Source organism: Megascapheus bottae, chromosome 25 (assembly GCF_031878675.1).
Source record: "Megascapheus bottae isolate mThoBot1 chromosome 25, mThoBot2.hap1, whole genome shotgun sequence".
Classification (NCBI taxonomy): domain Eukaryota; kingdom Metazoa; phylum Chordata; class Mammalia; order Rodentia; family Geomyidae; genus Megascapheus; species Megascapheus bottae.
This window is the reverse complement of record NC_143533.1, coordinates 5,847,067-5,862,256: the sequence shown is the minus strand read 5'-3', so window position 1 is coordinate 5,862,256 and position 15,190 is coordinate 5,847,067. Positions and strand designations below refer to the sequence as shown.

The window sequence follows — 15,190 nt, the reverse complement described above, 5'->3', positions numbered from 1 at the left end:
TTCTCTGTCATAAACTTGGCCCAAATTGGCTACAGTAGAAATCTAGTTGTCTCCTATGCTACGTGTCTAATGTCAGAGCCTTCTTTCTCTGTGCTGTTCCTTTCACCAACAGGCCCTTCTTAGTAACTAGGCAACTGCTTCGTCAATTTCTTCCATCTTCTCTCAGGCTTAGCCTAGTGGGAAGAGCAGGGCCCAGATGTCTCTGTGTATCCCTGGGTCTGATGGGGTGACGCCGCCATTATGAGCCAGTTGCTATGCTTTATAAAGCACAGCACTTTTTACGTCAGATCTGAGTTGTGTGACTGAGCTGTGGGTACAGATTGGGCACCCATAGGAAGGAGGCTTTCCAAGAATCTGGAGGGCTGGTGCTAGAGTGGGGAAGGAAGTGGGCAGGAAATAAGCCAATTCCCTTGTTTTGGGTGAAAGCATCTCCTGCTGATATCCCACAAAGGGAATTCGGAGAGGGCATTATAGTAACTAAAGGGGAACCGAAGCAAGAAAGGCAGGAGCAGCTTGTGGAATCTTCTAGAAGCGCTTATGTTCATTGTGGAGATGGGACTGGGTGACTATCAATGAATTTCTCTTCATCTTCAATTAACTTCCCGTGTCAAATCCAGACCTACGATTTAGGAGATCCGTTCAAGAGAACCTAAGAGCCTGATGACTACTGTGGCTGGCAGACCCAATCAGGAAAGACAACAAAAATGGATTTTCTTCCCGTACACTGGAGTCAGAGCCTGGAAGAGCTTCTCAGAGGGGACTCTAAGCCAAGAGGGAAAATTAATTCAGTGTCAAGTAAAATGGAGGTGTGTGCTGTTATTTTTCAAACCTGGGTTGCAGATTTTTAAGACAAAAAAATACTTAGGGTTTTCCAATAAAGATGGTTGTGATATTGAAATTAACCCATGCATACACCTGGGAAGAGGTCACCAGAGAAGGATGTATTTTATCTCCAAGAAATGTTACGCCTAAATCACTCCCGATCTGGCAGGTTTTGAAACCCATGCTAAGGGGTCCAGAGTGAATAAAAATGTGATCCTTAATCAAGAATCTAAAACACTGGAATTGTTGAGTTTGTATTTGTGATTTAGAGCTGAACACATTCCCAGGTTATCCAAAGCTGAAATACAATCAGAGATTTTGTCTCTAAACCAGTATATATTGAGTTCAGGAATCCTAGGGGTTGGGCTGGGAATGTAGCTTAATGGTAGAGTGCTTGCCTAGCATGCATGATGCCCTGGGTTTGATTCCTCAGTACCACACACACAGAAAAAGCTAGAAGTAGCACTATGGCTCAAATGGTAGAGTGCTAGCCTTGAGCAGAAAAAAAAAAGCTCAGGGACAGTGTCTAGACCTTAAGTTCAAGATCCAGGACTGGCAAAAGAAAAAAAAATCCTAGCGGTTGGACCAAGGTAGGGGATGCCCGAGGGCAGGGAGACTCTGCTCCTAGGAGGTCTGTCTCATACATGACTGCTACAAGTCATACATCAAACCAGACACAAAACTAATAGGTGTGGGAGATGATTAACTGTGTGGATACTTTTGTCTCATAGATTTGCAGGAATAGTCACTGCTTTTTTTTTTTTTTTTTTTTTGGATCAATTATGGGGCTTGGGCTGGGTCTTGTTCCTGACCTCTTCAGCTCAAGGCTACAGCCCTACCCCTGGAGCCACAGCACCAATTCTGGTTTTCTGGTGGCTAATTGGAAGTAAGAGTCTCACGGACTTGTAGCGACCAGGCTGGCTTGGAACCATGATCCTCAGATCTCAGCCTCTTGAGTAGCTAGGAATACAGGTGTGAGCCACCACACCCGGCTCACTAATATTCTTAACACTAATAGACATTTTTTTTGGGGGGGGGGGATAAGGTACCAGTCCTAAGGCTTGAGCTTATGAACTGTGCGCTGTCCCTGAGGCCTTTTGCTCAAGGATAGCCCTCTACCACTTTGAGCCACAGCTCTACTTCTGGTTTTTTGAGTGGTTAATTGGAGATTAGAGTCTCATAGGAACTATTCTGCCTAGGTTAGCTTCAAACCACAATCCTCAGATCTCAGCCTCCTGAGTAGCTAGGATTACAGGTGTGAGCCATCAGCATCAGGAACCAACAGCCATTTATTTCTTAGGAGGCTGTGAGCGCAAGGAAGACCCAAAGGGAAACCATGACCAAGTGGGGCGTCTGTAAGAGAGGCAGCTTTGGCATTTAAAAACAATTCGGGTTCAGCTTAAATCTTGTGATTTAAGCTTACAATATATTCTGAGACGTTCGTGTGAGAAAGAGCAGGGCAATGGTGAATGGCAAAAGGTGTGACCCTGGGGTTAGATCTGCCTGGATTTGAAGCCCACATTCACATGCCTGACTTTAACTTTGCAGAGAGCTCTCAGTTCCAGCATCAATAAAGAGAATGGCTTCTGTGGGCTGAGTGAGATCAGGCCAGTGTTTTAGGCCTGAAGTGTACAGGCCCTTGGTTGACACTGGAGCTCGGTAGAAGTGCAACTCTGCCCCCTGGTGGTTTGCATGTTTATATCCAGTGGCGGCTTCCTCAAATTCCTCCCACAGCAGGATGCAAGGCTTGGCACACCCTTTTCCTCTGGCATCCCTTTTAATGATTTTTATTAGTATGGTCAGAAGTTTGATATCTACAGTACCAAGTTAACAGCTGAGAACAAACATGGGAAATAATTAAATGACTTAGGTATGGCAAGCTTTAAAAGGTCAACTGCAAATACTCATGCAGGTCTCATGCGTCTGCGTTTGCAGACCCGCCTCACACCGGCCCTTCACTGGGCCGGGGCGGCGCCTCGCTAGGTTGGGCAGGGTCTATCCGGCCTTTTCTCAGACCCAGATTCTCAAGCTCAAGAGCTGAACGTAGGCATTCCACGAAGCATGGTGGCTGCCCTGGGTTTTGGTGTGTTCAGGTGAAAATGCAATTACTAAGTGCTTGTGTGGGCCTGCCCGATCCCGAGGGCTTGGGCCAGCACTCAGGGGGACATTTTGCTATCCCTGTTTGAGGCCAAGAGGCAGTTTCTGACCCTTGAGTTTCCTCGTCCCAGGGAGAATTCTAGAACTGGGGTGCACAGTCTTCTATCATACTGTCTGTGATGTAGCTGGCGCCCAGATAGGATTCGTAGTAACTCTTCTCGTTAAAGGTATTCACAGTCCAACCAACCACCTGGACTCCTTTAGCTGACCACTTCTTCAAGTAGTCCCTGGGGAGAGAAGAGAACTTCCTTCTGTTAGAAGTGTGGTCACTCAGTGCGATGGTCATTAAGCCCTTCCTGCAGTGCGATGCAGTCTCCCAACCCAGCGGGGCCCCATCCTGCTCCAAATCCTGGCTCCACAATGATGGGCCTCACCCTACCCATCCCTACCCGATCTCACCCCATACCTCCCCTCCTTCTCTACATTACTGAGCCCTTTTCCATTTCTGAGAGCCACATTCTGACCTGCACCACACCAGGTACACAAACACCTCACATGCCTTCCTGTCACTTTCCACTCGTCCTTCATGGCTTCGTTTACTGGCCCACACTCCAAGGGAAGGTTTCCTTCCCCGATGTCTTCTATTCAATTGGCAAGTAGAATGTCGTACATGCTGGCTCTTCTAAGGTTCTCAGTGTACATCTTTATAACTAACGATAGAAACAGTTCAATGCACCAACCCAAACTGTTGAATGCCCCCAGCTTTCCGTTCCTAGCTTACCAGTCAAGGTCAAGAGCAAAAGGTAAGTGGTTTGGCTATAATGGACACTAGACACACCTTTTAACAACAAGCTCAGAACAATCTGGGCCACTTGTCATGGCCCTGGTGCTGATGCTCTTTCAGCCTGCCTGAAAGCATTCACCTCTCCAGCCATGTGCTGGATTACAGACTCATTCCTACAATCTTAGCCAGTCAGGAGGCTGAGATCTAAGGATCGTAGTTCAAAGCCAGCTTGCGCAGAAAAGTCTTGAAAGTCTTTTATCTCTCTTTAACTACAAAAGGCTCAAAATGGAACTGTAGCTTAAGTGGTACAGTGCCAGCCAGGAGCACAAAAGCTCAGGGACCATGTCTAGGCCAGGACAAGCAAAAACAACAACAACAAAAGCATTCACCTCTTATCTTCTAATTCACTTTGTTAGCTAGAGGCTAACAAAGCCTTATCTCCTATCCTGGTTCCTCTCAGGCCACAGTACAATAGATGCTTTTTTTTCTTTTTTTCCCCAGTCCTAGAGCTTGAACTCAGGGCCTGGGCACTGTCCTTGGACACTTTGCTCAAGGCTAGTGCTCTATCACTTGAGTCATAGCACCACTTCTGGCTTTTTCTATGTATGTGGTACTGAGGAATCAAACCTCTGTGCATGCTAGGCAAGCACTCTACTACTAGGCCAAATTCCTGGCCCCAACAGAACCTTTTGTAGTCACGTTATTCCACTTCATTGGGGATCCTTTAAGTCAGGGTACATGGTCTATGCACCCTGCCCCTCCTATACATCTGGTTCAGCTCTGATTTTTCACATTTACATCATTCCTATTTAATTAGCATCATCATTTTGTCTTTCTCTCAGAATCTCCAACTGACTAATGTAGGACCTTACCACATTGTTGGAAGCAACCAAATGCTATGGAAATCCTGTATGCTTGAAATCACAGGAAATGCACAACTGTAATGAGCTGAAATCTAAGCTAGCCAGGGAAATCTAAGTGTTAGCAAGAGAATGGAAAGGAGTTGTTGTTGTTGGTGGTGGTGGTGGTGGCAGTGATCATGGGACTTGAACACAGGGCCTGGGCACTGTCCCTGAGCTTTTGTGCTCAAAGCTAGCACTGAATCACTTTGAGCCACAACACTATTTCCTGTTTCCTGGTGGCTTATCGGAAACAAAGAGTCTCATGAACTTTTCCTGCCCAGATTGGTTTTGAACTTCAATTCTCAGATCTCAGTCTCCTGAGCAGCTGGGATGACAGGCGAGAGCCAGCTGGCTGAAAAAAGCAGTTTTGTGCAGGGCATGGCTGGTGGCACAGGATGCCTCTGCTTCAGTTCCACCCTGGATCTAGGCTGCAACTCAAAGCCAGATAAGCACAAGAAATGCAATCCTTCACTTACCATGGTCTTTTTTCCTGGGGCTTGAACTCAGGGCCTGGGCTTTGTCCCTGAACCTCTCTCTGCTCAAGGCTAGAGCTCTACCATTTGAGCTACAAAGCCACTTCCAGCTTTTTCTGTTTATGTGTACTAAGGAATTGAACCCGGGGCTTCATGATTGCGAGACAAGCGTTCTACCACTAAGCCACATTCTCAGCCCTCTTAGCATAAAGATTCTCCCCCCTCCCCCGACCTTTAAAATGCACACAGTTGGAAAGAAGGGAAGAAAAAAATATCTGATGAAAACTCAGCACTGGTGGCTCATGACTGTAATCCTAGCTAGTTAGAAGGCTGAGATAGGAGGATTGTGGTTCAAAGGCAGTTTGGGCAGGAAAGTCTGTGAGACTTTTATCTCCAATAAACTACTCAGAAAAAGCCAGAAATGGTGCTGTGGCCCAAATGGTAGAGCACTAGCCTTGAGCACAGAAAGGCTCAGGGACAGAGCCCAGAAGCTGAGTTCAAGCCCTGAGACCAGCCAAAAAGAAAAAACAAAAACAGAAAAAGAACAAAACAAAACAACACTTGAGGCTGTGAATTCAAGCTGAGTACCAACACCAAAAGCAAAAACAAAAACAAACCAAAAAACCCTAAACCTCTCGATCCTGTTTATGAACAGTAAAATGAGTCAGAACTCTCCCTAGCAGCGATTCACCTTAGCAGAGACCAGGTGGGCTTTTCAGGCTGTCCACTTCCTCAATCCCTCCCTCCCAGCCAGACATCTGGAAATGTGCCAGAAGAGATGAAAACCTCCTGACTTACGGGGATACAAAGTCTTTCTGCATGAGGAACGCCGAGACCCCACACAGGTACCACAGGATATTGTGCATGGTCCAGTCGAGCAAAATGTCCATCACCACAAACATGGACTGCTTCCAGAATGTTTCGTAGCGGGCTTTCCCATCTCCCGTATGGCTCAGGCTCCATGGCCTGTGTGTTAGAGCTGTTATGACATTCCGGTCTGTTTGTCTCATCTGGGAATTTTGAAAAACAAAACAATCATACTTCAGACTCTAGCACCTCAATAGCTTAGACTTAGCCGACGTGCTGGCTTTGATGAGGGAGACATGGTTTTTGGCACTATGTGTATGAAATACCATAAACGCTTTGAGAAAATAATGGATGCAGGACATTGCCCTGCAGTTTAATGGAGGCCATTTCCACAAGCTGAGAACTGCAAGCCTAGTGTTTCTTTTCTTTTTTGGCCAGTCCTGAGGCTTGAACTCAGGGCCTGGGCACTGTCAAGCTTCTTTGTGCTTAAGGTTAGCACTCTACCATTTGAGCCACAGTGCCACTTCCAATTTTTTACTGGAGATAAGAGTCTGCAATAATGGAGCTTTCAACCTTGATCCTCAGATCTCAGCCTCCTGAGTAGCTAGGATTACAGGAGTGAGCCACTGGTGCCCAGAAAAACCTAGTTTTGTTTTTTTGGGTTTTTTTTTTTAATGGGTCAGGGTCTGGCTGTGTAGTCCAAGCTGGTCTCTAGATCTTGGTCCTCTTGCATCTGCCTCTTGGGTTACAGCCATGTATCACCATACCCAGCTTAATGGTTGAGAAATATTTAAATGAGCCAGGCATTGATGGATTATACCTGTAATACTAGCTACTCAGGAGGCCAAGATTTGAGGACCAAGGTTTAAAAACAGTCCGAGAAGAAAAGTCCCTGAGAGTCTTATCTCCAACTAACCAGCCAGAAGCCGGAAGTGGAGAGCTGTGGCCATGCATGAGACAAGTTATCCAGAACTTACTTTATAGATAACTTCCGGCAGGAAGGAGCAGACCACACTGCTATTGTACAGCTGTGGAAATTCCATATATATTTTCTTCAGAGCATCAGTAGCCTGTGAAATAGAGACATTCATGTATTTAAAACCCAATGAAACATTGAAGTCCCAGCCAGTAGTTAGTTATATTAAGCAAGATCCTGATGCATTAAACCAGTGCACTAATATTGCATAGGTGATGTGCAAAGTGAGGAGACAGCCACTGGGACATTTCCAATTCATGCCAGCAGCCAGGGGTGCTGCTCACCCCTTTGTGGGGGACATGTCCCCATGTGTATCTTGGAAGGTATGATAAGATGCAGGGTCATCCTTTCCTCTCCTGGTTTAGCCATGATGAAAGCCCTTTTACCCACACAGTCTGCCTTTCTGGGGAATCTGAGACAGAAAGAAGGCCCGAGGGGACCACAATCCATCACCAATGTGAGGGGAGAAGCCAGAGTGAGAGGAACTTCTAATTCAACAGAAACCCCCTTTATGTAGCAGTTCAACTGCTGAGAAATGAGGAAGAAATGATAACATTCAAATACTAACATTCTGGAACTCTTGTGAACACTAACACCAAAAGCAGGGAACGCCACAATCAATCAGACACTGCGTGTGTCCTAACTCCTGGAATACCACTAGCTTCCAGAACGTGGCATGTACCCAAAACATTGTAAGCAAAAAGATACACCGCTGCTGATAAAAAAAAAAAAAAAAAAAAAAAAAAAAAAGAACAGAGACAGGCAGCTCACGCCTGTAATCCTAGCTACTCAAGGATCATGGTTTGAAGCCAGCCTGAGGCAGGAAAGCCTGTGTGAGACTCTTATCTCCAATTAATCACCAAAAAATTCAAAGTGGAGCTGGGGCTGAAGTATCACAGCCCCAGCCAGGATGAAGGAGCTAAAGGAGACTGATTCTTCTGAGTTCCAGTACCAGGGAAATAGATGGTTCAGGTGAGGCCGTGACTTCACTAATGTAGATGAGCATGCTGTACAAGACCCAGGTCGTTCCCTGGCTGTGGAAGGAACACCTGCACTGTCCTAATGCTTCACATTGTTTATTTAATTCTCTTTAACAACCCGTATGTTAAGTTTCTTTCGTCTCCAGGGAAGCTAAAGTCACCTTTGTGTCCAATTCTTCCTTCCCTTTTCTAATGTCTAGTCCAGGGGCACCTTTGTACTGCTTTTGTAATCATCTTTTGTAACTGCTTTGTGTACATAAAAGAAGGTATACGCTGCCATTTTGTGCTAGCTGCTGAACAGTGGGAAATATGTATGCATGCATGCATCCATCTATCTCTTAAGAAGAGAAAGGAACAGAAAACAGCTGCTTGTGGGAAGGATTTGCTGTGTAAAACGCACCATATTTGCATGGCCTTTGACATCAAAGAAGATGGTGAGGTTGTGGCTGAGGCACTCGGTAACGGCTTCCCAAAGGGTGGGGATCTTTTCATCAGGGAAATCATTCCTGGAGGACGGTGGGGGACACAACATAGGGAAAAGAGAAAGGGACAAGTTCAGTGCATTGGGTACAAATGCCTGTTTCAAAACACAAGTCAGGGCCAGGTGTTTGGTCTGGTGGTAGTGTCTGCCTAGCATGTACGAAGACCCAGGTTCGATTCCTTGGTACCACATACACAGAAAAGCCAGAAGTGGTGTGGTGGCTTAGGGTAGAACACTAGCCTTGAGGAAAGCCCAAGGGCAGTACTCAGGCCCTGAGCTCAATCTCAGGACTGGCAAAAAAAAAAAAAAAAAAAAAAAAAAAACAGAAGTCAATGGGCTGGGAGTGTGGCCTAGTTGGTAGAGTGCTTGCCTAGTATACATGAAGCCCTGGGTTCGATTCGTAAGCATCACATAGACAGCAAAAGCCAGAAGTAGCACTGTGGCTTCGATGGTAGAGCGATAGCATTGAGCAAAAAAGCACTGAGCAGGGACAGTGCCCATGCTCTGAGTTCAAGCCCCAGAACTGGCAAAAAACAACAAAAAAACCAAAGCCAAGTGTTTCCCCAACTTCCTTCTCTATCCCCCTTAACCCCAAGCTCTCACTAAGATACTTATTCCCAACCAAAGAACAGCCACATCACCAAAACTCATTCCCACTGCTAAATGGCAGTGTTTTATGCCTGCAATCCTGGCTATTCAGGAAGCTGAGATGTGAGAACTGCAGTTCAAAGCCACAGGAAAGTCCTTGAGACTCTTATCTCCAATCAACCACCAAAAAAGCCAGAAGTGGAGCTGTGGCCCAAGTGGTAGAGTACTAGCCTTGAACACAAAAACTCAGGGATAGCACCTAGAACCTGAATTCAAGCCCAAGGAGCAGCACGTGCATGCGCGCGCACAAACATACACACACACACACACACACACACACACACACACACACACACGATTTCCCACACATCAGGAATCAGCTTTTCTCTCAATGGAACTTCAATCCAGCCACTCTGGCCACCACTGATCGCGCGCATGGCCACTCAAGTTTTTCTGATGCTCTCAGGATGAGTAAATCTCAGCACAGACAGTGTAACTGGAGAGACACTAAGCCAGTACCTTTCTTCCTGAAGTGTGATGTGGAACATGGCATCTTAGCTGCAAGGCTGCTCAATATAAAACATCCAGCAGAGCAGGTAAACATTTGGCAACTGAGCAGCAATCCTGGCACCTGGACTCACAACAGCTCTTGGCTGTTGATGTTCTGTGCACCCTAACATTTGCTTTGATCGACTTTTAACTCCTCTATGTTCAGATCCTAGGGAAGCAAGCTCTGGTCCCTGGGCAAGGAGGACTGTATTGTATGGCTGGGTCATACATCCATATTCATCGCCTAGAGAGCCAATGAGCTGCGTGAACAGTGAGCAGCTCCCATTGCACAAAGAAGCCAAGGCCGAGAGGACAGGGATACGGACCACCACATTCCAAAGCCCATTACCCAGCATTCCAGTTCCATGCTGTGTGGGGGTGGGAGGGATCATTGGCAGGTAAGTTTGAGATGTGCTAAATTAAAAGTCAGAACTGATGTGGGCAATTTATCTTCTAGAATATTCGGAGTAAAATGCTTGCTTAGATCACCCAATTCCCTTCTTGTGGAAATGTTTTATAGGACTGTCCTCTCTCTTTCTCTCTCTCTCATGCACACATGCACACACACACTTTTTTGTTGCTGGTCCTGGTCTTGAACAAAAGGCCTGGGCTCTGTCCCTGAGCCTCTCTATGCTTAAGGCTAGTGCTCTATCACTTGAGCCACAGCACCACTCCTGACTTTCTCTGTTTTATGTGTCACTGAGGAATCGAACCTAGAGCTTCATGAGTGCTAGGCAAGCACTCTACCACTAAGTCACACTCCCAGGCCCCCTGCCCTCTTTGGAAATCATTTTATGCCAAGAGAACACTTAACTAGACATGTAAAAGAACTGTCAGCTTTGCAGGACTGAGAGACATCAAGCAAATGAGAAATAGCTTGGAGGAGCATACATTTCTTTGAACTGAAAAATGGGACATCAAGACTCTAGTCCTAGCTTCTTATGTTAATACCAGTGATTGCCAAACACTTGCTTTTACAGATAATTCCGGAAGAGTTCAAAGACTTAACACTCAAGGCCGAATATGAAACATGATCAAAATGAGAACAGAAACAACTTCTCACGAGAATAATTCCGAGGCCAAATTTGGCCTCAGTGGGAAAGATTAAAAATACCCACGCTGTATTTTTATTGTTCCTGGTGCCCATTCATTACTTGGGAAACCCGTATACAATTCAAAACAAAACAAGTCCTCTAGAGCACAAGGTTTAATTAGAAGGTACCAGTATCTCTGTGGAGTCCTCCCTGCCCCCCAGAGGTTTGGAGCTCTATGAAGGGCCACGGGTTACTTACCTGAGTCTGTGATTTGCGGCAGGGTTAAGTTTCCTGACTTGTTCAAACGTCATATCACACAGTCGCCCAGAACCGTCTGTGGTCCTGTCTACTGTGTTATCATGCATTAAGACAGGAATCCCATCGGAAGTGAACTCAATATCCAGCTCCACGCCCGAGGCTCCATTCTTAGCTGCCTTAACAAAAGCATCAGCAATGTTAATGTCAAGGGTTGGACACATCCCCTTTGCAGCAAGGCACTCAAAGAAGACCTACAGAGATGGGCCCTGGTGGCTCACAGCCCTAATCATAGCTACTGAGGAGGCTGAGATCGGAGGATCATGGTTCAAAACCAGCCTGGGACTGTAAAGTCCACAAGAGATTCCAATGACCACCAAAATTTCATCTGTTGGTTCATCTCCAATAAGCCACCAGAAAATCAGAAGTGGTGCTGGTGGCTCAAAGTGGTAGAGCACTAGCCTTGAGCACAAAGAAGTTCAGGGTTAGAGCCTAGGCCCCGAGTTCAAGCCCCACAACCAACAAAACAAAACAATAATTTAAAAAAAAAAAGGGGCCGGGAGTTTGGCCTAGTGGTTAAAGTGCTTGCCTAGCATGCATGAAGACCCGGGTTCGATTCCTCGGTACCCCACATACATAGAAAAAAGCCAGAAGTGGTGCTGAGGCTCAAGTGGTAGAGCTCTAGCCTTGAGAAAGTCCAAGGACAGGGCTCAGGCCCTGAGCTCAAGCCCAGGACTGGCAAAAAAAAAAAAGGCCTGCAGGGCTGGTGGGGTAGAGACACCTGCTTTCACTTGGGAGGCCAAGTTTCCCCTTGATGCTCTAACCACAGGTCTGCATGGCTGAAGCACTGACAGCTCCTACACTCTGGGAGTGGCAGATGATAAACTAGTTTAGCCTCCACAAGATGAGTCAGCCTCTTGGAAGTTGAGCCCTGAACTCTGTAAGCTACACACCTAACCACTTCTAGGGGTGTCATGTGCTACATCTGCAGCCCCAGCTGGCAGGCTGAGCAAGGTGTGTGCTAGCGAGCATCTAAAGGAGAACCCAGGGTCGGGGTGCTCCCTGGTGGCTTACATGCAGAGGGAGAGGGCACCCGCCAAGTGCTGGGGTCATCCCTAGCCCTGCACAGCAAACCAATCGAAGGGTACACGGAGAACTCCAGCTCTGTACAGGGATCCACTGTCTAACTGCTTCCTGGCTTGTGAAGATGGGAAATGATTCTTAGGGTAAAAGTAGGATGCTTTGTGAATACACACAATACATATGCATATGTATGTATATCTACATAGATGAGTACCTGTGGCTTTCACCTGTCATCCTAGCTACTCTGGAGACAGAGATCTGAGGATCATGACTTAAAGCCAGCCTGGGCAGGAAAGTCCATGAAACTCTTCTCTCCAATTAACCACACACACACACACACACACACACACACACACACACATGCACGCACACAAGCACACACGCCAGAGTGGAGTTATGGTTCATGTGGTAAAATGCCTTGAGCACAAAAACTCCAGGAGGACAGCACCCAGGCCCTGAGTTCAAGCCCTAGGACTAGCGTATACACAAAAAAAAGTCTGGATCCCTAGAGAGTATACACATATGTATCTATATATAGTTTATACATAAAGACAATAGATATTACAGAAAATAATAATAAAAAAGCAATAGCTATTAGTTACCAGTACTAAGATAAATAAATGCCCAATTCCAGCCTCACATGGCCTATCATCTAGGTGGAGTCAACTCATCTGCCCTAGCTTCAGTTTCACCATCAAGATAAGCCAGGGCACCAGTGGCTCATGCCTGAAATCCTAGATACTCAATAGGCTGGGATCCGGAGGATCAAGGTTCAAAGCCAGCCCAAAGTCTATATAGATTCCATCGCTAACTAACTTACAAAAAAGCAAGACTGCAAGTATGGTTTAAATGATAAGAATACAAAGCTATGAGCAGGCAAGCTGAGCAAGCAAAACCAAGAGTGAGGTCAAGGTCCTGAGTTTAAGCCTCATGTTGAAGGGGAAAAAAATGCAGTGAGGATTTAGAAACGAAATGATGCATGTCAATTATGAAGCTTGGCACCTGACTTGGTTGCATTTCATATCTGCTATTATGGTAAAGCAAAGTGACCAGTGAAATTTGTAATAATACTTACATCTACATTGATCAAAAAAGTCTATGGTAGAGGGTTAAGTATTTTATAATATAAAACACAATCATATTTTCAATGTATAGAGCCTGGGTTGGCTTCAAACTCCGATCATCCAGATCTCAGCCTGAGAGGCGAGGACTATAGGTGTGAACCACCAGCACTTGGCTTTCTGCCCTGTTCCACAGGGTAGCTAAATACTGTCATAGCTAAAAAGGTCAAGGCTGGTGACCTGGGATTCTAAGAAGCTGAATCACCACATCCCACTTCCCCTTCTGATCAGAAGTGGCTTTATCGAGGTGATGATTATGATGCTACCTAAAGACATGCACACTGTAAATATGCAAATATGTACGTCATTTTGCTGTAATCCAGGACACACAGGACAGGAAACAGTGTACGTAGTTCACTTAAGCATTTCCTCCCGGACCCAGTAGGAGTTCAGTTCAACATACTCTTACGCTGGGCACTAGTGGCTCACACCTGAAAGCCTAGCTACTCTTGCCAAACCACCACAAGCTCTGGCAACACTTATCAATACCTAAGGCTCCACTTGGGAGACAGCCTTTAAGAGCAATTTGGATAAAGGTAAGTTTCAGCTGAGTGCAGCTGGCTCAGGCCTGTAATCATTGTCCCATACTGTCCATCCCTAGTTCCTAGGAAGACTCAGATAGGGAAGAATGAGGTGAAGGCTCAAGACAAAAACATGGGAACATGAGATCTTAGGGAAGGGAGGGAATGACCCTAAACCTAAAAGGGCTGGAAGTGGGGAGAGAGAGGGAGAAGGAGGGAATGAGTCTGCCAGGATTCTCAGCCAGTGCCTTGTAGAGTAGGGGTAATTAGTCCCAAGGCTGGCTGCCAGGATAGTTGAGTGTGAAGGTATAGATCGGAGGAGAATGATGATAAAAGGATGCTCCCAATAATTCAGAGGGCAAACAAAGCCACTTTCTAAGAAGACCCATCCATGTGGTCCATTGAGATTTAAACTCATTTACTGACCCAAACTGTTGGACCTGGTCCAGGTCCTACTTCATCCACACACTGGCTTCTTGCTCTGTTACCTTGAAGTCAGGCCTCACACACAGCTTCTTTGGTTCCTTCCACACCGATCCCACTTCAGGATCTTTGCATTTGTCACATTCCCTTTCCACCTTTTCCACGATCCCAAGCATGGCTGCTGGCTCTTTATAACAATTCTGGTTTTCCCTCACATAACCACGCTTTGGAGAGGATTTCTTGGAGCCTTCCCCTTGGCCAAACTCCAGGGCTCCCAGTCTTTCATCTCCTCACCCCAACACTTTATTACACTTCTCTTTGTTTACGAGGTGCCTCCCCCACCCCACTGTGATGGAAGCAGGGGGGAACCCCCAACTCCACCCCACCAGTGGTCCTGCTCAGGCCCTGGCACGTGGCAGCTTATACCAAGGCCTACAGTCGGGAGATTCCTAGACTGGGAGAAGAGGAGGAGTGGGGAGGGGGGGCATCCCTGGGCAGTGCTCCCCGGAGGAGGAGCTGAGGACACAGGTCGTCCCGGGCGGCCGGGCCGGGGTGTGTGAGTGTGTGTGGGGGGGTGGGTAGATGGGTCCTGGGGCAGCCGGGACCCCGGGTGGGCCGGGTTGTGAGCGGGGGGAGGGGGTGGGGGGAGGACGGACTCACCTGCCGAATGGCCGCCAGCGTGTTCTCGGGGGCGTCGTGACTGCCGCCGCGGTGGGCGATGGCGCAGACGCGGTCGCGGGGCTTGAGGACCTGCAGGACCCTGCGGGAGGGCACGGGCTCGAAGCTGAAGAGGCGCAGCAGGAGGTAGAGGCTGCCGGTGAAGAGACAGGCATTGAAGGGGCTGCGGGTCAGCAGCAGCAGCAGCACCAGCAGGAAGGAGAAGGGACCCAGGAGGCCCCCCTGGTCCTCCCACAGCCACATGCCGGCGCCCGCACCGGCACGGACCGGAGTCCCGGACCCGCCGGGCTCCCGGAACCACACAGCCACAAAGCGACGGGGGGCCGCGTCCGGGGACTCGGCCGTAGCCGGTTCCCTCCGCGGGGACCAGCGCCGCACAATGGCGTCGGCGGCCCCATCCGGAAAGGGAAGCTGCCCCGATAGCCAATCAGAAGCCAGGATCGCCGGCGCTGACAGGGGGCGGAGCCGCTGCCATGGCAACGGGGGCGGGCCTAGGCCCCAGGCTCAGGTTCCAAAGACACTTTGGGTTATCTGGGGTCAGGACTTCACCTCCGGGAGCGATCGGACCTGGGCCCAGAGGCCACAGGGCATCTTAGTGACTCTCGAGTCTGCCCTC

At 47.6% G+C, this 15,190-nt stretch overlaps 2 protein-coding genes across 4 annotated transcripts in view; one reads left to right on the top strand and one right to left on the bottom strand.

Annotated features, from left to right (window-relative positions):
• Nucleotides 1–801, top strand: part of Tmc5 (transmembrane channel like 5) — a 38,209-nt gene extending 37,408 nt beyond the window's left edge. Inside the window, exon 22 of the mRNA XM_090358106.1 lies at nucleotides 618–801. Within this exon, the coding sequence (XP_090214232.1) occupies nucleotides 618–661 (44 nt within the window). The 3' untranslated portion in view covers nucleotides 662–801. The remainder of the gene's footprint in view (nucleotides 1–617) is intronic.
• Nucleotides 802–2,228: 1,427 nt separating this feature from the next.
• Nucleotides 2,229–14,957, bottom strand: Gde1 (glycerophosphodiester phosphodiesterase 1). 3 transcript variants are annotated; one of them, XM_090358105.1, is made up of 6 exons: nucleotides 14,557–14,957; nucleotides 10,752–10,923; nucleotides 8,242–8,347; nucleotides 6,863–6,955; nucleotides 5,877–6,088; nucleotides 2,229–3,206 (listed from the first exon to the last, which is right to left on the bottom strand). In XM_090358105.1, the coding sequence occupies exons 2-6, from the start codon at nucleotides 10,856–10,858 to the stop codon at nucleotides 3,059–3,061; spliced, it is 666 nt and encodes a 221-aa protein (XP_090214231.1). In that variant the 5' UTR covers nucleotides 10,859–10,923; nucleotides 14,557–14,957; the 3' UTR covers nucleotides 2,229–3,058. The 3 variants fall into 3 exon arrangements, with proteins under 3 accessions (XP_090214231.1, XP_090214229.1, XP_090214230.1); XM_090358103.1 differs by having other exon boundaries at nucleotides 10,752–10,927; nucleotides 14,557–14,893; XM_090358104.1 differs by lacking the exon at nucleotides 14,557–14,957 and adding an exon at nucleotides 13,900–13,917.
• Nucleotides 14,958–15,190: the final 233 nt, after the last annotated feature.

Bases quoted from the DNA above. Each gene is read 5' to 3' on its own strand.
- Gde1 (XM_090358103.1), bottom strand. From the start codon at position 14,817: ATGTGGCTGTGGGAGGACCAGGGGGGCCTCCTGGGTCCCTTCTCCTTC. The intron at 8,348-10,751 runs GTAAGTAACCCG...ACCGTCCTCCAG, and splicing joins GCCGCAAATCACAGACTCAG to GAATGATTTCCCTGATGAAA. The intron at 6,089-6,862 runs GTAAGTTCTGGA...CAAAATTCCCAG, and splicing joins TGCCGGAAGTTATCTATAAA to ATGAGACAAACAGACCGGAA.